Raw genomic sequence first — 23160 nt, forward strand, 5'->3', positions numbered from 1 at the left:
ACAGGCACATCCTGGTGCCCTGCTTAGAAACAGAACAAAGAAACCTGATGAAAAGGTTTAAAAAAAAAAAAAAAAAAGAGCTATGCAAATTATGCAAAAGCCAGAAGACTTCCCCTTTCAGCAAGGGGCTTACAGGAGCTAACCCATTTGATCTGCCACAACGCAAGCAGATGGGTGTGTGATGGCACCTTATAACACACCTTTGTGACACGGATGGCGTGGGGATGAGAAAACTGCACACGTGGGTAAAGGCGACACAAGCCCCAGCTGCTCAGAGGAGGAAGCAGCAGCAAAGTCTCCTGCTCGTTTCCAAGAAGGCGCACAGACAAGAAACGAAGCTGTTGGGGTATTCAGTGTCATTTTCAGTTTGGCTTTTATTTTCATTGACTTCAACAACAAGGTGTTCCAAAACACACACGGGTCCCGGTGCAGGCAACACTGTCATTGCTACAAGCATCGGCAGATTCTCAGCTCAATTAATCCATATGCTTTGATGTATCAAAACAAAACAAACAAACAAAAAAAATCACAGCTCTACAGGGGAGGGTAAAAGCTACAGCAGTTCAAACTCACTTGAATATTCCAGTTATACAGAAGTGGGCTCCATAGTGCTATACTGTAGAAAGAAGGTTTTCACAGCATATATTTTAATCATTAGTGATGCAGCAGAAAAGCTCCATCTCACTGCTGAGTTGAAAAGCAGATACTCAAGTCCCTGTGCCCAGACTCTGGGCACAGCATTAACTGCATTAACCTTTATAGTCAGAAGCTTCTTAGTTTGTAAATTGACAGTATTTTTGCATCAATATTTGTACAGTACTGAAGGAGAGCAGAAGTATTACACAACGGAGATGCAAAAATTGGAGGCGAGAAGGGCACAACCGAGTTCACCTCCAGGAATTTGCCAAGTAACCGCACTAACACTTTCCCCGCACTAACACTGCCCCGCTGAATTAATTCTTGCATTGAGTCAAGAGCAGGGTGACTCGTGTCTTTCGTAGCATATAGGAAAAAAAAAAAAAAGACTTAAATTTTCACACTGAGCATGTTAAATACTTTGAAATCTAGGACGCTGCTCTTTGAAGTGTTACAAAATAAAATGATAAAACAGGCTTTCAGTACCTGCTCCCTCCCCCCTCAACTGCAAAGTAGCACAGGAATCTTAGTATGAAAAATACAAATATATTTGTCCAGTGATGAGTCATTTGTTACAAGGTATACTGTAAGCGTACTGCATAAAAATAATAATTAAAAAACCAGAAAAACAAACATCATTGTACTGTGGTTCTGTCAGACCCGGTAACCCAAGAAGAAATAAAAATCGGCATGTTATGCTGTAGGAAAAAAAATTACACGTACAAAAAGATACTTATATACACACACTTTTACAGGGTAACTATCTTGCATTACTATTTAGAGCTACCCAAAACAGGCTTGCACAGTTACCGAAAGGCAGTCTTTGAATGCAACGTAGACCTGGCACAACAGACAGATGGAGGATTCTAACAATATCGGACTTAAATGAAATATGTGGCACACAGCAGGGACCAGAAAACAGCCACTGCATTGAAACGAGATTATTTGGTTGTAGCAAGTCATTTAAGCTGCTTTTTTCAACTTTCCCCGACCAAAGAAGTCAGGCTTACTGTTAAAAAGAGCAAGCCTACTTGAAAGCAGCTGTGCTGAGCCGAGCTCCTCGGTTTAGGTTTGTTTGTATACATTATAGTCTTACCACCTTGGCCAATATAAACGTGAAAACACACACTGCTCAGTTACTTGTCCACAGGATCACTGGCAGTCGGAGGAAATGCCTCAGAGCACAGCTGCTGTAGAACCAATAAAGAAAAATCAGAGAAAAATCCATTTCTCATGTAAACATGACCTTTTGCAGTAGCAACACCCATATTACCAGGAACTGGTTCTTGTTCCAAGGCAGTTGGAAATTTCTTTCCTTTTTTACTCTCCACTTCTAGTTGCTCATCACTTAGTCTGTAGTCACCAGCAACAAACCACAACAGGCTCCAGCCTATTACACACATATCTAAAGATGGTTCTATTCCACTTGGCAGGAAACCAATCCAGCACGGTCTAAATAAAAGATTGCCTGGGTTTAGGATAGCTGAAGCCCCACAAATCAGTGGGCAGCTCTCAGCTGGTCCTCTGTTCAACTGGAGGTTAGGCAGGCAAATCCTTATGCTAAACTAACTGGGCTGCATATGTGGCAAAGCCTAATTCTCTAGCTTAAGTGTCAGCAATAGTACTAAAGGCTAAAGGTTGGGTGTGGGACAGAAGTCAAGAGCGACCAATGGCTGTATTTGCTTTTACATCCTGTAACAAGCAAACCAGGACATACACATGAATGTAAATTCAGAACAAGAGACAGCAGGTTTGGTTTTTCCCAGAGAAGGTGAGGGAAAAGGAAAAAGTGGGTTGCAGGTGGCCGTAAGCACTGGCCTGCCCAGCAAAGTGCATGTGCTGTCTCCGCTGGAGAGTATTACACATGAACAGAGCATTCAGCTCCATGAGAAGAGGTTGTTTAAGTGCGACATTCAGCAGACCGATTCCTATTTGTATTTTGGATGAACTGCTAGTTCAGGATTTGGTGACTTTGGGCTTTTTGCATTTAGTCATGGGGTTGGAGTGGGGCGGGGAGGGGTTTGGCTTTTTTAAAATTTGTTTTAACCTTCCTGCTTTTCAGAGCGGGATTGCTGGATGAGAGAGACAAGCTTGCAGGTCAGGATGCCCACAAGGTGTGTGAGGATTCAAAAGTCAAGAAAAGAAGCCCTCTCCCCAAAGGAAAACATGAAACTAGAACACCACCTTCTCGAGAAGGTCAACGGCTTTCAAGGAAATACCACCCGCCTTCCCCCTTCGCTCAGTTCTTCCCCTTGTAAGAGCCGGGGTGGAGGTCGCGGTCCAGGAGCATAACCTAGACAGCTTCAAGAGCATAACCAGCACGAGTGAGCGAGAAAGCTCCCTCTGCCCTTCGTCCAGGGGCGCAGTACCAAGCAGAAGGAAGACAAATGAAGGGCTGAGCAGTTTGTGGCCGAGGCGGGGTGGAGCAGGGTCCGCAGGGCTCACTCCCCTTCCTCCTTGATGCGTTGCTGTTTGTTGCGCCTGGCATCCATGTCGAAGTTGAAGTCATTCCACTCATCACGGGGTGGGAAGGAGATGGTCTGCCGGAGCGTGAAGCGGACTGCGTCAATGACTCGCTCCCCCCGGGTTTCGCTGGAGCCCACGCTGACGGTGGAGGCGCCACTGGGGGTGCGCAGGAGGTGGGGAGGGGAGGAGAAGTCATGGAGCTGCCGGTGGTCCAGGATGCCCTTCCAGATGGCATGGCGGAACTGCTCCGGGATCTTGAGGCTCACCAGATCCTGCAAGGCAAGGTGGAGGGCTTAACAAGGCAATCCTTGTGCAAGGTGGGCTCTGGGAGTAGAATCAGCCTCTGGGCCACCCTGCAAATGCCTGTTAACAAACAAAGCTGCTAAAATCCAGGTGGCCGTGATGCACTGTAGAAGACAAACCACTAATCCTGAAGGCTCACTTCTGAACCAGCATGTGTGGCCATGAGGCAGCAAGGACTAATGACACAAGGTCTGTTTTAAGTTACACAAAACACACATTCATGCATAACATATGGTGACCTAAAGCTTGATGTTTAACTGGACTGCAAGGCCTCCAAGACAACCTCAGTGAGGGATGCAGAGGTTCAATGGCTTCAACAACTTCTGTGTTTATTTCAAAGCCTGCAAAAGAATCCAAGCCTGAGCTCCAGTATCCAAAGCTCTGGATCTGATTCTATAGTAACTGCCTTAATTACTTGAACATACCCAAAATTTAAGAACAGACACATAACCTTAGAAAACTCGGGTTTTGAGGCCCCATCATCTCTGGCGCCGTTCCTGCGGGTAGCATTACCTAAACTCTGGTAAATGTAAGATTTGCTCCTGAAAAAATGAGCAACCAGCTTTGGTTAATTTGGGTCAGCTTTTCTAATTAGAGTAGCAGCAGCAAGAAGACAGCCCATGCTAGGAAGCAAAAGCACCACAGCCTTGCAAAGTCTCAGGGTAAAAATAACGGGACAGCCAGCTCTGAGGAGAGCAATGGCATAGGTGAGGAGGCAGAAACCCTGCAGAAACAGCCATGCAAGAAGAAAAACCACCAAAAATCACCAGCTGGGCTGAGATGCCAGTGGTGAGGGAAGACCATTAAGGTAAAGCCAGAAAACAGAAGCAGGGAGGGGAAAAAACACAGACCACTTCTGGACAGCCTACTTGTCTGCAGGCAAGTGAGGTGTTTCAGAGTGGTGTAAACTGAAACCAAGCCTTGGAGAATTAACAGGCATGTGGGCTGGGGCCACTTCGGGGGCTAAAATACACAGTGGTGGGCATGGGGAGACACTCTTCACCTGTGCCAGGCAAGGCAGTTACAATGCTGGCCCTGAGTCCAGCCTCTCTTCACCTCACAAGTCATCTCTGTGTGCAACAGCCTTTAATCAAACTAATCATATAAAAATATACTGAGTCTGGATTTCTGACCCATCCCTACAGCAGGGCCAAGAATGCAAACAAAGAAATGGTGAGGAGTTACTTACATCCATGGAGTAATGCTCAATCTGATAGATGGTGGTCAGCCCCTGGGTCGTGAAATAATCCACACAGGATGAGCAGCCCAACCTCGCTAAGAAGCTGCAGAGGAGTAAGGAAGGAAGGAGAGAGAAAAAAGGATCACCCTGGCTGCAACAGCCCAAACCACAGAAAAACCAAACACTCAGCCAACCTGCAGCAACAGGAAACAAAGCTTTCACCCTTGGCTTGACCATCTCCAAGACATCCCAGGCCAGCAAGCCACATTGCTGCCACATCAAACAAATGAGGGAGTCCTTCAGCTTGCTTCAGAGCAGGCAACCCTCGTGGCAGCACCTCGCCTTCGTCAAGAGCTGGTGCTACACAGCCTGGATCTTGGGGCAGGAAGGCTCAATGTGGACCCTCCTGCCAGGTCACTTCACCCAGAAGGCAGCTGAGCCCATGGCAGCCTGCTGTACAGATAGAGAACCCCAGCAAGGCAGTTCACCTGTGACTCAGGCACATCATGCACACAAAGTATTTCAAATCAGCACATTCCTCCCTAAGTGTAAAGGATTCCTCCTTTATGGGCAGCATCTTCCAACGAGTTTAACCTCACACAGGGCAGAGAGGCTTTTGACCCCAGCCATGGCTTGTCGTGTGGCCAGAGGGGAAAAAAGAAATATGAAAAAGATAAAAAGTCATGTTTGCAAGACTGCCTGGTGCCCTCAGCTCCACCAGTCCAGTAGATGCTGCATCCCTCGGCTTTCTTGCAGTCCTAATGTCCCTGTTTCTCAGCTGCTCAGAGTTGGGGGGTTGAGGCTTGATGCCCAGAGAGTGCCAGCCCTGGGACTGCCAAGACCCACTGGGATCCAGTGCTCCAGAAGAACAGGGAGAGGGACCCGTGCAGGACCCTTCAAGCTCCCAACATGAGACTTCTGCTCCCTGTGGGTAGGAAACGTCCACCAGGCAGCCTGCTCCTGCTCACCTGACGATGCTGCAGTCTGTGGGGTACGGAGGAGGGGGGGTGCAGTGGGACGTTGAAGGCATGGAGAGGGGAGGAGGCAGTGCCTGTGTGGGGCTGAGGCCATTCATGTCACCGGTCATGGCCATGTGGGTGCCCATCATGGGAACTGGAGGAGAGAAGAAGGAGGAGCATATTGTTACCCTGGTGACCTCAAACCCCTACTTTGCCCCCAGCATGGCACCAAGGGACAGCACCCACAGCCAGAGCAGCCTTAAATCCCCTATAAAGCCCTGCATGGAGTGAGCTCACGGGGAACCTCAGGTAGGGCCACAACAACAGCGCAAGGACGAGATGACTGACAGTCCTTCAGGAGCTCTTCCCTCGCTGGAGCAACTGTCAGCAGCACTGCTGTGGTGTCACCTTCCGTTACAGACAAGCTGGGTAGGACCCTAAGCAAGCCCCAGGCATCTCGGCTTTCCCTGCTGCAGGAGAAGAGTGGGACAGAGCCAGCAGAGTAACCCAATACGGAAGCCAAACAGCTTTGTTTTCAGAGACACCGAGAGCACCCGAAGGGGATCAGCAACAGGTGTGGGCAAGAGCCCAGCGCTTGTGAAATTAAAAAAAAAACAAAACCAAAACAACAAACCCAACACAACACCACCCCCCTCCCAGAACTCAGCCCCCAGAACCACGTCTGTCATCCTGGATTTACAGGGCTGCTGGGCACTCTTCAGCAGCCAGGAGGAAGCAAGTTACAGAGCTGTGAGATGCAGATATTTCCTTTGAAATTAAGAAGTGCCTTAATTGAACCAAGGGGAAAAAGTCTGCCAATGTTTGCATCTCCTCTGCTAGGAAAGGAAGAAGAAACAAGTTTTTAAAGACAGATGACAGTGCAGCCAGCCAGAGCTGCAGCAAGCAGCAGCTCTGTTCATCCTTGTGAGGTTCTGAGCAGGACACTGAAACCTGGAGAAAGTGGGTGACTTGCCCCACGGCACTGCAACAAGCAATATTTGGCTCTGCAGGTTCCCAGCCCTGCTACCACGAGTGACTCCAGGTTCCCCAGACTAACACTAGCCACCTGCAGATGCCAAATCTCATTCCATAGATTAGCAGGGTGTGTGCACAGAGCAGAACTTACTGTTGGTTCCCATGCCATCAGGGATGGTAGTTGGGGTCAGGGCATTGCGCTGCTGGGGGTTAATTAGCTGGCTGACCGAGGGCAGCTTGTTCATGCTGTTCATTTTGCTGAGCGGTGGAGAGTTGGAGCCATAAGATGACTGTGACTGCATGGAGGTCCTGCAAACCAAGGAGAAGTTAGGACAGGAATCACAGTGGTTGGTTGTTAAGATCACATATCCAAGGGGCTAAGTCTTTTTGTTGGTGGCAGTGGTGAGCTACTGCTACTGAAATCACTGACACCATGGGAGCATTGCAGATAAAGATCACTGGAGAGAGAGTCAACAGGAAATAAGAAGTTTCCCAGATGTTCTGGGCATTTAAAAATCAAACGGTGAAATACCGACAAAGGGAAGCTTCACTTGCGGTTCAAGTTTTAAGTTTTTTTATTTGAGGAAAAGTTTCTATGCAGGCTTTTCAGTTGAAAAGGACATGTGCAAAGCCAGGAAAGAGCTGCCAAAACTCAAAAAGAATACGTTTAAGTTAAGCTCTCCTTGTGGTCAAAGACTTTTTCCATAAGAACAAGAACTGAGGAAGCCATCTAAAACCACCCTAACTACCCCTAAAACCTGACTGCAGAAACAATTTTCAGATCAGGTCACACTTACCATATTGGTTTCTCCAAAATTCCTGGTTATTTATACAAGCAGATTGTCATGAAGTGCATAGGTAACAGCCAGAGGCTCTTTGCTCCAGACAAACTCCATACACCTTAGGGACCACCGAGACAGTCGGAGCTGCCTAGGACGCCAATACTTTTGCTGGTGTAAAAGAGAACTTGGTATCCAAACCCTGCGGGCTGCTTGCTAAGAGTATCAGATTCCTACTACCACTTGACAACAGCACTAGCCTCTCTCAAGTCCAGACAGCCCCAAACTCTATCCAGCCTATCCACAAACTGGGTCAGAGAGCCTTGCTGGCAAGCTCCCCCCTGCCCACCCCCGAGGGTCCCAGCTGCAATCCCACCTCATAAGCTATCTGGAGCATGAAGACCAGACCGCTTCTGAACGGCAGCCCAGTTCCTAGATCGAGTTACGGCTGCGGCATCCCATCTAGTATGGGGTCTTATCTGGGATATGTAGAAAACGATCATTAAAGTGGGTTCAACAGGAGAACTGGCAGAGCACCACCATACCACGAGACAGCAGGTTTGTGTCTCTCCAAAACGAGGGGCATTTGCAAGGCTGGGCAAAGGCACTAGGGAGGAGGGCACGCTTCCCAAACATGATGTGCCCTCGCCATCTGTGCTCACCCAGCAGAGCAGAGCTTGTCCAGCTTACTGCAGAGCCCGGCACTCATTCAGCCATAACATGGTGACTCCGCGGTGAATATGCAGAGGCACATTCCCATCTTATTTCCCATTGGTAAACTTGTTAGTCTAGGTATAACTGGTTACACCAATTCCTGGGAACTGGCTTTCCTTCTATGCAAAGAGAATAGTTATTACTTCAAATAAGCAAAGTGTAAAGGAAAGAAAAGGCTTATTCCTAGATAATTTATTAAAACCTTCGGCACTCAAGGTCAAGTTTCATACAATTACATTGTCTCCAGCTTCCTGCACTTTTAAAGACTTGCAGTGTTGGGTGGAGAAAACATTTATGCTAACAGGCTGGAATATCTAAGGCCCTGAAGAAATGTTACCTAATTACACAATTACAGGAGGTACAGAAGGGTGTGAACTGTCCTTTGGCAGTGAAGATGCAGGACAAGATCCAGCAAACTTCATAGACTCAAGGAAGTGGAAAGCACAAGAAGCTTCACAAATTAATATTAACGATGGCAGCGATTCCCAAGGGGAAGTGAAACTGAGCCATGAAGTTCAGACCCAACTTTTCAGGGTAAAGGGAATGATTCAGATCTGAGGTTTCAATTCACCAATTATAGAAGTTGAGGCCAGCCATGAAATTCGAGTGAGGTTGACACCACCCTTAACCTAAGAGGCTTCTGGATTTCGGACCAAAAAGAATATTTCTACTTTACAGGTTCAGGCACCTATCCTAACTTTGTTTCAGCTGAAATTAATAGACACCTGAGTAGTCTCTTAGGGCAAAATCTGCATGATATGCAAGTGAGGAGGTCACCACGTACACAGTGAAATTCCAAATCAAATCAAAGAATTCCCAAAACTTTAGTTGCATTGTTTAAGCTCAGGACAGATTTTCTTCAGAGCACTCATGAATAGGAATCTTTTTTTAAAAGGATGCTGTTGCTACAAAACAAGATTTTCCAAGGAGGTCAGCAGTGGGCCTAATTTTGCCCTCTCCACCACCAGTGAACCAAAGCTAGTTAGGAGACTACAAAATACTTTGGGGATTAAAAAAAAAAAAAAAAGTAGCAAGCAAACATAAGCCAACGCAAGGCACCCTACACTATAGAAAAAAAATGCATACTTTAACATATAGCTTAAGGACTCAATTCTTATCTCATTCATACTCATAAGGATCAAGACAATCCAGCTCAAGTAAATAAAACAGGAAACAAAAGCATTTTTCTTCGTACCCATCCTTGTTTCAACTAAGCTATTCCATCACATGAGCAGACATACGAAAAGCCTAGAGAAAGCCATCTAGCCAAAGAAAAGTTCCAAGATAAACCAAGATGCAAAATTTTATTGAAAATTAACATCACACATCAATATAGCAACAGCCTCAGAAACACAAGAAAATGGTTTTGGTATTAAACACACGGACTACATGGTGTTTGAGGATTAATTTAAAATATATTGCTTTTTTCTCATTTCTTTTCCTTAACAGGTATTATAAGAATGTCATGCACAGTGATTTTTATTAAAAATTATACTTGCTATGTCTCAAGAAAGATTAGAAGTAGGAGCATTAACATTTCTTTGATATCAATGCCAACGAAATGCATTTTAATATCAAGGTATAAGGACTTCAATTAAGAGGGTATTATACTTCTTGGAACAGTCCGATACGAAAGGCACTGAGTCACATTCTGCAACTGATCTTTCTCTCTTCAAGAGGCTATGTTATTATTTAGCCAATAACATCTGTAGTTATGCAACCTTAATTGAGGGCAATCGCCTCTCATGCTTCAAGGCATATACTGATCATCTCGAGAGGTCAGGAAAGTACTCCCTTCTCCCACATATGAAGCACGGTTCAGTTCACAGGTTACCTTGTATAATTCTGCACTTTTCCAGTTCACTGGTTACCAGCCCTTCACCAGAGATAGGTAACTGCTTGGATAGACCAATTACCTGATTCAGGAGCCAAGTCCCAGTGTCCTCATTCACATTAGATGAGCACACTGTCCTGTAAGCAGCCTTAATAGCATCAAAGGTTCATTAAGTGCAAAAATAGGGCAGCTTAGGCTCAGAGAGTTTAAGATTTCGCCCAAGTCCCTGTGCCTACAGTCTGCTATCCCTGAAGACCTAGAGCTAGTCACAATGCAGAGAGACCCAAGGGGAATCAAAGCTGTCCAGTTTCAGGACTGCCTTTTACCTACAGTAGCCACAGCAAGTGCAGCAAGGATTACATCACCAGTTCACACATGGTCAATGTGCCCATTGGCAACGATTTTCAAGTAAGGTTGCCCATTGGGCTGCATAACTCTGGGATGTCACTGATGTAGTCTAGTAATGCCACACAAGTGACACATGATGCTCCCTTGTTCTCATCCACTTTGAAGGCTTGTGAAGTGGGACACTAAGAAGCAGATGCCCTTGTCCTCCACATCTCAAACAGCTGCTATTTTAAAGTAAGCAATAATGCACCTTCTCAACCACACAAGTGGTTTTTAGGCTTAGTAATTAACTGGGATAACAGAGAGGAGGAGCCTTGACAGTCACTAGGCAGACAAACTACAGTGCAGGGACAAGGGTGGAGATAACGACTCCCCTTAGATTTCAGGTATGGAATTTCCCAGGGCAGAATGCTATCTGCTGTCCAGGGAATGGAGCTAGAATACAGGGAGTGGATATATGTATCAACTAATTGACACAGGCTGATATGACCTGACTGACTAATAAGGCCCAATTATTCCATTTGGTTATTCCTTGAAAGGAAAAGGCTTACTTTTCTGAAGCCCCAGAGATGACAAAGAAGCAATCAAAAGACAGATGGGAAAAAGTTTTCTTCTTTTATCTGCAGAGGACAGGCTATGAAGCAATTCCAATTGCTTCCAGCTCCAGGTTATTTGATTAAAAAAAAGAAAAAAAGCACCTTCTAAGATAACCACCTTGTAGCTGGAGAGAAAATCAAGTCACTATTAAGACCAGTTTTGCAATACTCATCCTCTGGTAAGTAAGGAGGACAAGTTGGAAAGTCTTTCCAGAGGACAGTGGGATCCAAATAGTTTACATTCTTGTTTGGTGGAAGTCCCAGGTGCTGTATGGTCCATCATGGTACAAGAGACTTCCTAGAGGTCAGATGAGATGAAATGAAGCATGAGCTGGAAGATGCTTTGTATCTTCTGGTGAGCTGCCTCTTCAAGCTTGCTATGGACAGGCTCTGGTGCACAGCTCTAGATGCACATTAGTGCATCCCTGTTGTGGTATTTCCATGTTGCCAACTACAAACAGACAAGACCAAGATCCAGGAATTCCTTGGAAGGCAGACGGATAGTGCCAAGCATAATCCTGTGTATGGGCTGCATTTACAGTTCAGATTTCCACCTCTCACAGGGGAAGGAATAGCATTGCCTTCCTTCTCCCAAATAAAAAGGCACAGAGTAATATTTATCTTTGTGATCTCAAAGTACTCCCTGGAGTTTCCAGGCAAAGTAAAGAGGCACTTGATTTGGTTAGCTTTACACAAGGAACAGTAGTAGAGCTGTGACTGTATGAAATAGTCAATGCTAGTGTTTAATTAGTTATTATTTATACTTAATCACAATTTTGGGGGCTCTTCTCCATCAGCCCTCCCCCACACTGCTATGGTAGAACAAGTCTTTCTAAAACAACGAAGGAGATATCCAGAGATGGGATATAGCTCTTAAAGGAGATGTTAGTACGAGTCATCACCTGCTCAGATCACAGTTCTGCTGCCTGAAAGCAGATGATGTGATGTTCAGAGATAAGAGTCTTCTCCCACTGCATCAGGATTTTTTCCTTGGTGGGTGGCCAGGAGGCCTGCTCTGCATTTGGGAAGTACCTTCTCTTCAGGCTGTGCTTAACCACAAGTGTGTCAGAGCTGGGTATGCACCTGCCCCACATAAATCCAGCATGGACTGCGCTGCAGGCACACAGGTCCCCATCAGTATTGGCCTCGCCCCTTCTGTTTCTCAGGGGCTGCTGATCATTGGCATTTGCAACTGAACTCTGTTCCCCAGCCACCGCTGACATGGGCAGTCCACGTGGAGTGCCATTCCTGGTGCACCTTCAGTAACTTCTTCATTTTTGTATTACCTGCAGCCATGAACTTTGGAGGGTTCCTCAGGACACATGCTGCTGCCTGAGAGTGGGTTGAAGGATATTTCTCTACCAGTGTTAGGGCTTGTTGTTCTTGTAAGGATGTTTGAGCACCTCTCCGTGGGGAGAGCCACAGCAGGCATCATGCCCACCCTCAGCTAGCTCCTCCCTCATCACCAGTATCTGCACCTAGTGCCATGTTCAGCAATGCCAGGTTAATTCCACGGCACGTTACTTGCCTGTTGATCATTGCTCCTTTGTGCTGGTCTGGGCTTGACACTTAGAGGTGAAGTTTCCAAATTATTCAAATCCTCCTTATCAAGCCACATAGGAATGGCTTTCAGACATAGAGTTTGATGCAAGCAGTGTGAGGATTTACAAGTCCTTGCTGAGAAACAGTCTTCTGTGCAGGAATTGCTAAGCCTGGATACGCTTCACGGGCACAATAAGCAAAAACCATTGGTTGCAGGATTAATGGACAAGGTGGGCATGGCCTGAGGCCACGTGGCTTAGTCAACTGCAACATATGCTGGCACCACTTTCCTTTGAATTGTGAGGTAAAACATAGTAGGGTTGATGAAAACTCTAAGGCAACATCTAATCACTGCTGCACATCTGCAAGGAAAGAGGCAAGCTCCAGCCCCTTTTCACAGGTAGGGCAATGAGCAGTTTTGGACACTCTGTCCTTTACGCTCTCAGCTGCAAAGGGACAGGGACACTGGATACCTGTGAATGTCATTACACAGGAAGACTTCAACCTCACATTCAATCTGTGCAGCTCAGCTCACCACTTGTATCAAGGCCACAGAATCAGGAGGGACCTTCCTAAGCTCAGCAAAGCTGGATTAATGGCAGTGGTGCTGGAGCAAAGTCAGTCACCCAGTCTTCCCTACAATTTTGATGTATTGTCGATGAGACCCTTTAAGATAAGAAATAGAGGAAAACAATTCGTGACGCCAAATTAGCGGGCTTTTTTTTTTCTTCTACAGAAAAAAAATATTTCTTACGAGTGCTAGTCCATATAATTATTACCTCCCTCTGTCCAGCAGTACGAATACTTCATCTACGTGCACTATTACTGCATGACCAGCATTAAAACAGGCCAAATTGACTATCACAGACTGTTTAAATACAACCCCTTCCACCCCCCAGCCCACAGACACATTTTTAATTTAAACAAGACAAGAGGCATTTTAAAATTGAGACCTGCTCATAGAAACCCTGTGAGTTTCACAAATACAGAGGAGGAGAAAGTATCCACAGGTTACAAAAACCCAGGAAGAAAATGTTACATCCAGACAGACGACATTGTGGTTCCCGACCTCCCAACACTATGGGCTACAGGTAAGAGGTCTGTAGAAGTGCCTGGTTTTGCAAAGTTTGAGTCCCATCAGGAGATTACTCTCACTATTTGCTCTGTTTCTATCAGGCTGTGTATTTGCCCCACTGTTCCTAGTCCTGACAGCTGGGCAAAGTGACCCCTCACCAGCTCGGTTTACAGATAAACTGATGGGTTTGGGGGGCTGGAATGTTTTAGGATGGCATCGGTCTGCTTGGGAGGGTCTCTCCTTGAGTCCGTGAGTTCACTCCTGAAGCAGGCTGAAAAGAGACTGTAGAGAAGGAACCAGAGAAAAGAAAAAGATGAATGTACAGGACCCTTCACCAGCCACCAAGAGAGAAACAGTCACCTTCCACCTTCATGATCACACTGTGGGCTTTGAAGGAGGGGAAAAGCAGATGCCTTAGCACCTACAGTGAGGTTATGTGACAGGGAGATTTAGAAAGCTGGAAAGTCCCAGGTACAGGCAAGTGTTTGGCAAGCAAGAGGAAATAAGTAGTTGATAGGGAAATCTGATTTCTGTGTCCCAGTCTCATGGGTGTAAATGGTGCCCAGATACTGCTCCCAGCAGCAAGTATAAGAGATAAAAAGGCACTCAGACAAAGGGGAAAAGGCAAGAAGCAGCTTCCATTGAGACAACTTTGAACTCTATTTACTTAAAAAACAGAAGCTGTTGCTAGGGAGAGAGGATGGTGCCTACTGTGAAAGGGCCACATTGATTACATCTTAACTACTCCTCTTTTCAAAGCCAGGGGACCCTCTGTACTAAAGCCAAGGGGTTCCTGGGGCTGCCAGCTGATGCAGAAGGCACTGCACCCTCAAAGCTGGCAAAGCAAACATAGCATGTCTTCATATAACTAATCCCACACTTCCTCTTACTTACTTTCATCTTGGCAATTCCCTAGTGAGGGCATTATCCGAGTGCCTGGAGTTCACAACGCATGCAAGCACAGCACTACAAAACCAAGCCATGCAAAAATCCACTGTTTGCTTCACCACAAAAAATAAGAATAAATAGGTGGAAGTATGAAGACTACCTCCCCCACTAGCCCCCTTCCCCAAAAGCAAGCACCAGGATCCTTGTAGCTTCCATCTCAGCTGGAGCACTGCAGGCACTGGATAGCTCGGCTCTGTCATACTTCACTTATGAGATTATTTCCTTCTCATTTGGATAATGAGCTGTGCTTCTCACTAGACTGAAAGGCAGCCAGTGGGCTGGTAGCTGCAGCCCTGCTGATACGAGAGAGACATTTGCTGGGGTATAAGATCCCTTTTCTTGGTAGCCACGGTAAGACTTTGTGAAAACCCTTCAGTCAAGGGAGGTGGACGTGATGATCCTAATGGGTCCCTTCCAACTCGAGATAGACTATGATTCTCTGCTATAGCAAATTGAAATAAAGAGTGTTCTGAAAACAGTGCTCAGAAGGGTGAAATGCATCACAGGAAATTTTGCTAAATATCAGAAAGTGTTTTCTAGCATTTACCTTAAAGGCTGTGCAGATACTCCCTGGGAATATTGACAGTAAACGTACTTCACAGCAGAGTATCAAAGAAATCTTCCCTCCCCAGCAAAGCATGGGCCACCTCTGGTATCTCTGGCAGCAGGGATCTTATGGCAAATCCATGTTTTCTATGGTAGCAGACCATGAAAAGGAAGTCTTCTAAGTAAATGTGTGTTCTGCTGTTCAAATATGGGCCCCAGGATTTGGCAGTAAAAAAGGAAGAATAGAAACTGCAGAAGAGGGAAAAAACCCACCCACCTTCCCACCTATGATCATGAAGGTATTTGGCATAACAGTAAGTAAGAGAAAACCATGCACAAAGGAACAAACAGAGAGGAGATGAGACAGAGAAAGATTGTTGTCTGGCACAACATAAGCATTGCAATATTTTGGTCATCTTGCGGGACACACAGCTTTCTGATTCTCACCAGATTTGTACTTTTTATTCTAGAACAGTGAGACAGTTACATCTGCTGGCCTGACAAATGCAATGCTAGTCTGTGTGTGCATGAGAGCAATTATACAGTTATTTTCCAAAATGACAGATTTATATTTCTAAAACTATGTTTCACCATGATAATCTCATCCTTGCTTTTCCTACTCTTCAAAAAAGGCAAAGCTTTCCGTGTTGTAGGAATGAAAGAGAAACTTCTTCCCACATACCTAGATAGCTTTTCTGTGTTAACCATTGCTCAGAAAAATAAAATGAAAAAAAACCAAGCAATTCCTCCATCAAGGCTTGACAATGGAGCACATGTGGATGCAGCTCCTTTTTGAGAAGAAAGTGCCAAAGGTGACTCACAAACTCTCTGGCCCCACAGAGCCCTGCTAGGACCTGCAGCTTCCTACACATTTGTTCTTGGTCACTGCACGTGCACTTTCCTAGCTCCCAATTTCAACATGCACTTTGAATGAAAGCAAAACAGACTGAGTTTTGAAAGTACGTCCCTACTTACAAAGTGAAAGGCATTTTCTTTTAAAACCAGAAGAGGCTCACAAAGGAGTCGCTGTGCTGCTGCGTTTGGCCAGTCTGACAAGGAAGCAGTGGCAGGACATGTCCCCGCAACATGCTCGCATGCAAGGTTGCCCTTACCCAAACCAGTTCCTTCAGCATCTTCCCTCCCCATTCTCACATTCGGACCTGAAGGTTCTTTACAATTTTTTTGGGGTGCAATTGCGTCTGCCCCATTGCCCTGAACACATTCCTTCAGAAGTTAAGTCATACCCTGGGTTTTTGAGGAAAAAGCACCAGAACCCAACTGTCCTGAAGAAGCTATTGCTTGAAGATGCACTTCAGCACAGAGGACCCTGCTTGGTGGCAGGCTGTCAGCAGAGACAACTGCAGCAGCTCTGGACAAACACTGGAAGTTATTTTTCTCCTCATTCCTGGCATCCTTAAAAGCTTTTAATCTTTCTCCCCAGTGTCTGAGCACACTCAGCAGCTGAGAAAAATGAGTATATAACTGGACAAGTGCCAGGAGACATGCCAAAAGAAGTTTCATAAAATTCAATGGCTGGACTTACACGTGGTAGTCTTAAAGGTAACACAAATACCAACCTCAGTTGCCAGAAACACATCCTATTGATACAGGAAGAATGAAACCAGTAATTATGGCAAAGCAACTGTCAGCACCAAGTGAAAGCTGTCATCTGCTGCTGTCCATTTCTGCTTACAAAACCATTTCTCAGCTGAAATGGTTGTAGTTCAGGTGGAGCTTTGAAGGCACGCAGCTGAGTGCTCTAAGGCTGCAATGCCTAGGAGCTAGTAAATACAAACTGTGATATATACAAAGAGTGCAGATGAGTGATAAAAAGACATAATAATGACAGTTTTAAGTGCCCCAAAAAAAGAGTCCAGAGCCCCTGGGTGCTCCAGCCATTTTGGCACAAGGCTTTTTTCACACCTCCACAAGACTACAGCTGACACTAAAAACACACAGGTTGAAATGTGAACACATGCAGAGGTCTGGCACAGAGCCATGGTATTGCAGAAGTCCTGAGACAAGGCCAAGGCACCAAAATAAATCCCTACAGGCTCAAGTGGGACTTATGTGGTGCCTTGGCCTCGTGCTTACCTCTACAGTGGAATGAGTTATACCCACAGTCTCTCAATGCACAAGCTTACCAGCAGGAACACATGAGATCCTAAGCACTACTGCTGGCAGCTACCTACAGCCTGGGTGGCTATTTTCTGTCACCTGATACAGCAGGTGAAGCAATACCCATGAATGACACCGCTTACAGTCTGTCTGGGAAGTCATTCTCTGACCCAGCCTCTGTAACTGCAAAGCTTTGGGAACAGAGGGGGAAAATGGAAACCAGACACTTATCTGGCCCTTCTTCTGCCCATCCTCCGGCAACTTACACCATCCAAAGTAATCCTGGCACAGCCCTTCCAGCCGAGGTCAGACAGGGACTATGTCTGCCTGGATGGAAAGTTGCTCATGCGCAATGTGGAGACACTCGCCAGTGACAAACTACAGTTTTTTAAAATGCTTTAAAAGTGCATGTGTAGAGTCTTCCTTTGAAGCACCCACTGGTCACAAAGCAATTATTACATGTTTCATACTTGCTACCAACTTTCAGCTTCCCTTTTTATAGCTGAGGGACCTACAGTATTTCTATCCCACTGAGACACCAGCCCTCCAACAGCACCAGAGGTGCTCAGCAGGGGAGTCCACGTACTCAGCTGAGCTAGTGCTCAGTCCTAGCTTTGCATGCTGTTGGTAAGGTGCTCAGATGGACACTCAGGAGAAGGCATGGAGATGGCTCCATGTCCCCTACCATTCCCATGGAGCAGATGAGAGCATGGGACCCCCATCTTGCCTGCCCAGTTTGGGCACACATATGCACTGGGTTTCTGTCTGCAGGCTGTTCCACAGCACTGCTTTGCTGTGCCTTGGGCTGTGGATGAAGTCAGAAACAAGGCACTGAGCCTGTCCTCATTCACCCTCCATGGCCAAAAGGTGAATTGTGTGGGACAAGAGACCAGAGAGGGACGGAATCAAGCAGTCAGGATGTATACTTGGGGAAGAAAGACTGCTTTGTCCCATTGCACAGGTCACGAAATCTGAATCTCGAACTCTCGAGATGCCAAACTCCTGGCATCAATTTCTATCAGCTCTGACCAAGGAGTTAACAAGCAGCTGTGCTGCTGGAAGGGATTTTGCCAAAACAATACTCTTGAGTGCTCAGCCCTCAGTTGAGCACTGCGTCCCTACAAACAACTGTGCAGAAGCCTTCTGTGTCTCTCTCCTCTCTCCCCCTTCCCCACCATCCTCACTGCACAGGTCACTGCAAGCACACCCATACTCACTGCTTCTGGAGCAAGTGCTGGTGCTGCTGCTGTTGTTGCTGCCGGTAGGTCTCAATCGTGTGCTGGGGAAGGTACTGCATTAGTTCCAGGGACTCTTTGATCTTTAGCAGCATTTCATACGTCTCCCGTCCCCTCACCTGGATCATGGGAAAAGGAGAGGGGGGAAAAAGAAAAGCCTTAAAGGACCATAACTATAGTCCTTAGTGACAGACACCTCAGCAAGTTTTAGATAAAGTCAAGTAAACAACAAGAGCAGGATGCAAATACTCTGTTTATACTCTATACAAAGGGAATAAAACCACTAAGCCTTGTGCTAGAGGTACAGCAGATAATGTTGAAGAGCAATAATCTGATACTGCAGGCTAATGAACATCTTGGGGATGTCATCTGGCTCGATCAAAATCTACACTAGCCAAAAGCAATATTCTGATCCAATCTGTTAGACAGAAAACGTCTTTACCTGCCTCAGATGTAAGCAGATCTGGTGCTGGATCTTACATGCCTTGAGGAAGAAGAGTACTTGAATTTGGTTGTTGGGTTTGGATCTCCCTTCTCCTAAGCACATCATGGGCTGTGATTTATCCAGCCAAATGTGGCTCATGGGGAAGCAGCTGAATATCCAGTTACATATACTTCCTGCCCTTTCTGATCCTACACGTAAGACAGTGTATTTCCCTTCTTTCAGCACATTACAATGGTAATACATATAAAAGTCACAGAATGATCCACCTTTGTCAGCAAGAGGAAGGTCAAGTGCCACAGACCCAGAAATGACAGAGGAAGAAACCCAGTTAGGTCTCCGAAACAAATGTTTCCACCAGGACACACAGATCCCTTGGGATATTCTCATATGCATTGCACAAGACACTCTAGTGAGCAGCTAATGGTGGGGAATTTTTGTATTTTCTGCTTGGAATAGGCATTTAAAATAGATAGCTCTGGGGATTTAAAAAAAAAAAAAAAATCCACATCCCGTCCCCAGTTCTCTCTGAGGTCTAGGTGAGCAGCTGGCTTGCCTCAAGGCACTGAGGAAGATACTAAACATAGGGTAAACGCAAAGCTAGAGAGAACTCACCGGCAAGTATAAGAGCTCATCATCTGGGGAACGTCTTTTTTTGATAGATGTCATCTGTATGCCGTGAGTTCCTTGTCGAAAAGCTAGAAGAGAAACACCAAAAGCATTCATTAAATTAAAAAAAAAAAAAGGGAAGAAAAAGAAAGACACAGCTCCATAAGGTAGGCACAACATTGCAGATGTTGGGTGGCCATACTGGTTGGGGAATCAGAGCAGACAAGGAACGCTGAATATATGACAAAAACCCAGCGAGCTGTACCTAGAACAAGCCATAGCTATTTGCAGGAAAGACTGCAAGCTTTGGTATTACAGTACCCAGGAGCTGTTGGTGGATCAGTGATCCATGAAGGTGAGACAACAGGCAGGGAACATGCAGAATTCACTGCGAAAATTAAGCCCCTCTCCAATCTGCTTCCTGTTAAAACCTTCTGCCTTGCTTTTCAGCCTGATACTATCAGCGAGTGTAGATGTGCAGACTCAGAGATGGGTTTCCACATCTTGCATGTCTGATGAGCAAACTGAACTCGAAGCATAGAGAGAGGCCACCTGCCAGAGCACCTCCAATGCAGAGCAGGGTTTACATGCAGTCTTAATCTAGATTCCCTCTGGCAGAAACACACATGCCACAGCACGAGACACTGGGAAGGAGGAGCAGAGAATAATGGCACAGTCCCAAAGAAACAGTAAAGGTCCATAAAGTAGAGTCTCAACCATGTACCTTCAGGGTGGCAAATAAACACCCTCTCCAGCCACTACAGCAAGGCTAATCTAACACAGGCAGCGCTGCAAGGGAGCCCACAAACCCAGATCATCAAATGCTGTTTTGTGAAGACCAGGTCATTTTTCAGGTTGAGTCACCCTGGGAGGATAAGATAATGCCCTCCTGCCTCCAAGCCCATGCACAGCACCACTCCAACCCTGCGGCACAAGCCCCAGGGTCACACCTCAGCCAGTAACAGCACAATCTGCAATCTGCCCAGCTCTGCCAGCTACTTACGGCGCTTCGTACCATCACCATTCTTTGTGCTGTCGGAGACTTGCTGCTTGCGGATGCTGTCCTCGTCTGCTTTGCGATCTCTGCCTGGGCAAGCGCAAATGCGGGCTTCGAAACATCGGCGGCCCAAGACTTGCCCACTGGGAAGAGAGGTGAAAGAGGAAACATAAGCTGCTGGCTGAGATGTGGGCCAGCAGCATCCCCCAGCTTCACGCCAAACTATGCACAGACAGTCCCGAACCTCCCATTTCTCAGTCAGGATGTCCCAGGCGTTGGGCAACTCCCACCTGCAAAGATTTAAAAAAATATCCTATGGCCCCTTGCATCCAACTGTCCCTAAGGATGTGCAATGCTGCCCTGAGCAGAAAAGAAACCAGAAAGACACTTCACAGGCAAAGGACTACACCAGTGATGATGCACCACTTACTCTCTGGTTTCCAGTGTCACAATGATGAGAATCGGGCGACGGTTCATGCCTCCCACACAGCTACTGTTACACATGAAGTTGTACAAGACTGTTGTGAACTCTGTACCAACCTAGACGAGACAAAGGAGATGAAGAAGAGATGGTGGATGGAAAGCTTTGCTTTTTCCAGGCTCTCCTCTTGCACTCCCACAGCTGTGCTGCAATCAGACTAGCATGAAATAGAACCCACCAGAGGGCTTCCATAAAAGAAATTAGGAGGTCCTGTTCTTCAAGGGATAAAGAGGGTGTTTAAAAGCTCATTTCTGATAAAGAGGAAGAAGAGATTCATTGTGATGAAGACAGGGACTGCACAAGTTCCCGGCTCCTCTGACTAGAGTTACAACCCTCACCCCTTCGCGTGCCAGGATGCCACCACCCTGAGCTTGCAACGTACCTGTGGTGGCTCGTAGGGGACCAACACGCTCTGTCTCCCGGTGATGGGATCTTCTACATACTGGGCATGGCTGTTCCCTTCCACCCTGATCAGGTGGCTGGGAGGTGCAATCTGCCCTGCGGAGGTAAGGAGGAAAAAAACAAAGAGACACTGTTCAGTGAAGCAAGCTCACATGCAGGGCAGCAAGACCTTCCACCAAGGGAAACCCCCTCACCTGGCCCCAGAAGTCTATCAGAGCACACACGTGCCTCCAGCTGTTGAAGCATCCCTCCTGCACACTCCCAGACGTGAAAGGCAATGCTAACCTTTCTCAAGCTCATGCTGGATGCTTTTGAGTAAACTTGAACATGGGCTTCCCAAGATCCCACAGAGTAAGTGAGCCAAAACATCAACTGAATGGCAGCTCACAGCAACTCTTAGGCAGTTAACTCCACATGGATTTTCACACCAGCCTTTCTTTTCCTCCCCATAATGTGTGCACAAAGCAAACTCCCTCAGGTCTCAATCCCTACTACTCTTTTCCCCATCAACTGCTAGCCCCCTTCTGTTCCCTCCCATCAGTCTTGATCTAGGGAGATAAAAAAAGATTCGAGCAGCAGGAGAAATATGCATTTAATAAATGGTCAACTTGAAAAACCATCCTTGCTTACAGCAGCCACAAAAGGAAACATGATCATCTTTGTTTCTAGGCCCCTTTAATAATTTTTAAAATTTGCTTCCTGAAAGTTTTCAGTGTTTCTACAACATACAACTAAATTCTGAGAAGTTTGTTGTGTTCATCCAAAGAGTTGTTCCGTGTTTGAACTGTTCATTTCTTACACAAAATACAGCTTATTTCTAGAGAAATAACTTATTCATAATAAGAATTTATAATTTTAGGGTTTTTTCTTAAAACTTCGTCACTGAAACAGGTATCAACCTAAAAAAAAAATCTAGTGCTATCAGAAAAACTTTATAATATGAAAAATTATTTCAAAGAACTGTCTCGCTCCACTCTGATTTTACACTCCAAAGTCCTTGCTTATTTTTGGGCTTGTCTAGCTGCCTGCACTGTAACCAGTGAAGGGATCCAGGCTCCTGAGACATCCTGCTAACTGACACCAACCGTGTTTTTTTACAGTAGGAGATAAATAATGTACATAGAATAAAACAGATGCTCATCTGAACTTATGTGAACTTAAGCAGCCAAGGCAAAACAGAGCCCAGTCCGTGAGTTTGCAGAAAACTCCAGGATGTTTTTAAACAGCTGCTGCTTCATTAACATGCGGAGAAGCAAGTAAAAGATTGCAGCATTAAGACTGAACTGATAGCTTTAAACGTACAGGAAGGTTGCCTACCGTTGATGCTGGCACTTAGCGTTTTCCTGCTAGAGAAAAACAGCCCCTCCGTCTTTGAGGCGTGGATTAAAGACTAGAGATGATATTGCATCCTGTTACTGGATCCCTACCCCAGCGACATGGAAGCTCATTCCTGAGGACAAGAACAGCTGCTACTCATCGCAGGAGCAAAAGCAGAGCAGGGAAGGGCTGCCAGAAGGGCACTGTCTGCCACGAGGACAGACATCCGTCCAACCTGGGCAAGCGAGAGGTTTATTTTGGTACTTTCTTCCCAAGGACGTGCTTGCACAGGGACAGTTAAAAGTATAGTATGAAACTTCCTGCTAAGCACAGGAAACAAAAAGCTGCAGAAGACATTGCAGGGAGGGCTGCTTCCACCAGGTTTGCCGTGAAGGGGGCACCAGACCCCAGCACTGGCCGCTCATCAGCCAAGCGGCTTTGGAGAGGGACTGCCAGCAAAGCACTTCCCCTCCTTACCTTCGTTGAACTCCCGGCTCAGCTCGTGGTTTGGGCAGCGTTTGACCACTTCGGTGACATGTTCAGCTTTCTTGTAGACTGGCATAGCCCTGATGACTGCTCCCTGAGGCGGCGGGGTCATCACTTTGATCTGGATGGGACATGTCTTGGCGATCTGGCAGTACAGCTTTTTCAGTTCAGT

The 23160-nt window shown here is 46.2% G+C and overlaps 1 protein-coding gene across 2 annotated transcripts; it reads right to left on the reverse strand.

Annotated features, from left to right (window-relative positions):
• Positions 1-2659: 2659 nt before the first annotated feature.
• Positions 2660-23160, reverse strand: TP63 (tumor protein p63). 2 transcript variants are annotated; one of them, XM_010148681.1, is made up of 10 exons: positions 22980-23160; positions 21166-21281; positions 20733-20842; positions 20321-20445; positions 19312-19394; positions 18237-18373; positions 6671-6828; positions 5554-5698; positions 4595-4688; positions 2660-3374 (listed from the first exon to the last, which is right to left on the reverse strand). In XM_010148681.1, the coding sequence occupies exons 1-10, from the start codon at positions 23098-23100 to the stop codon at positions 3078-3080; spliced, it is 1386 nt and encodes a 461-aa protein (XP_010146983.1). In that variant the 5' UTR covers positions 23101-23160; the 3' UTR covers positions 2660-3077. The 2 variants fall into 2 exon arrangements, with proteins under 2 accessions (XP_010146983.1, XP_010146982.1); XM_010148680.1 differs by having other exon boundaries at positions 20309-20445.

The sequence above is a fragment of the Eurypyga helias genome, unplaced genomic scaffold, assembly GCF_000690775.1.
Source record: "Eurypyga helias isolate BGI_N326 unplaced genomic scaffold, ASM69077v1 scaffold35183, whole genome shotgun sequence".
In the NCBI taxonomy this organism is placed as follows: Eukaryota; Metazoa; Chordata; class Aves; order Eurypygiformes; family Eurypygidae; genus Eurypyga; species Eurypyga helias.

What these genes read in the sequence shown, in the direction of transcription:
- TP63 (XM_010148680.1), bottom strand. Translation starts at nt 23,100, where the DNA reads ATGACCCCGCCGCCTCAGGGAGCAGTCATCAGGGCTATGCCAGTCTAC. An exon ending in TGGTGATGGTACGAAGCGCC is followed by an intron (nt 19,395 to 20,308) that starts GTAAGTAGCTGG and finishes TTTCTCTTCTAG; the next exon opens with CTTTTCGACAAGGAACTCAC. An exon ending in ATGAGCTCTTATACTTGCCG is followed by an intron (nt 18,374 to 19,311) that starts GTGAGTTCTCTC and finishes CCCATGATCCAG; the next exon opens with GTGAGGGGACGGGAGACGTA.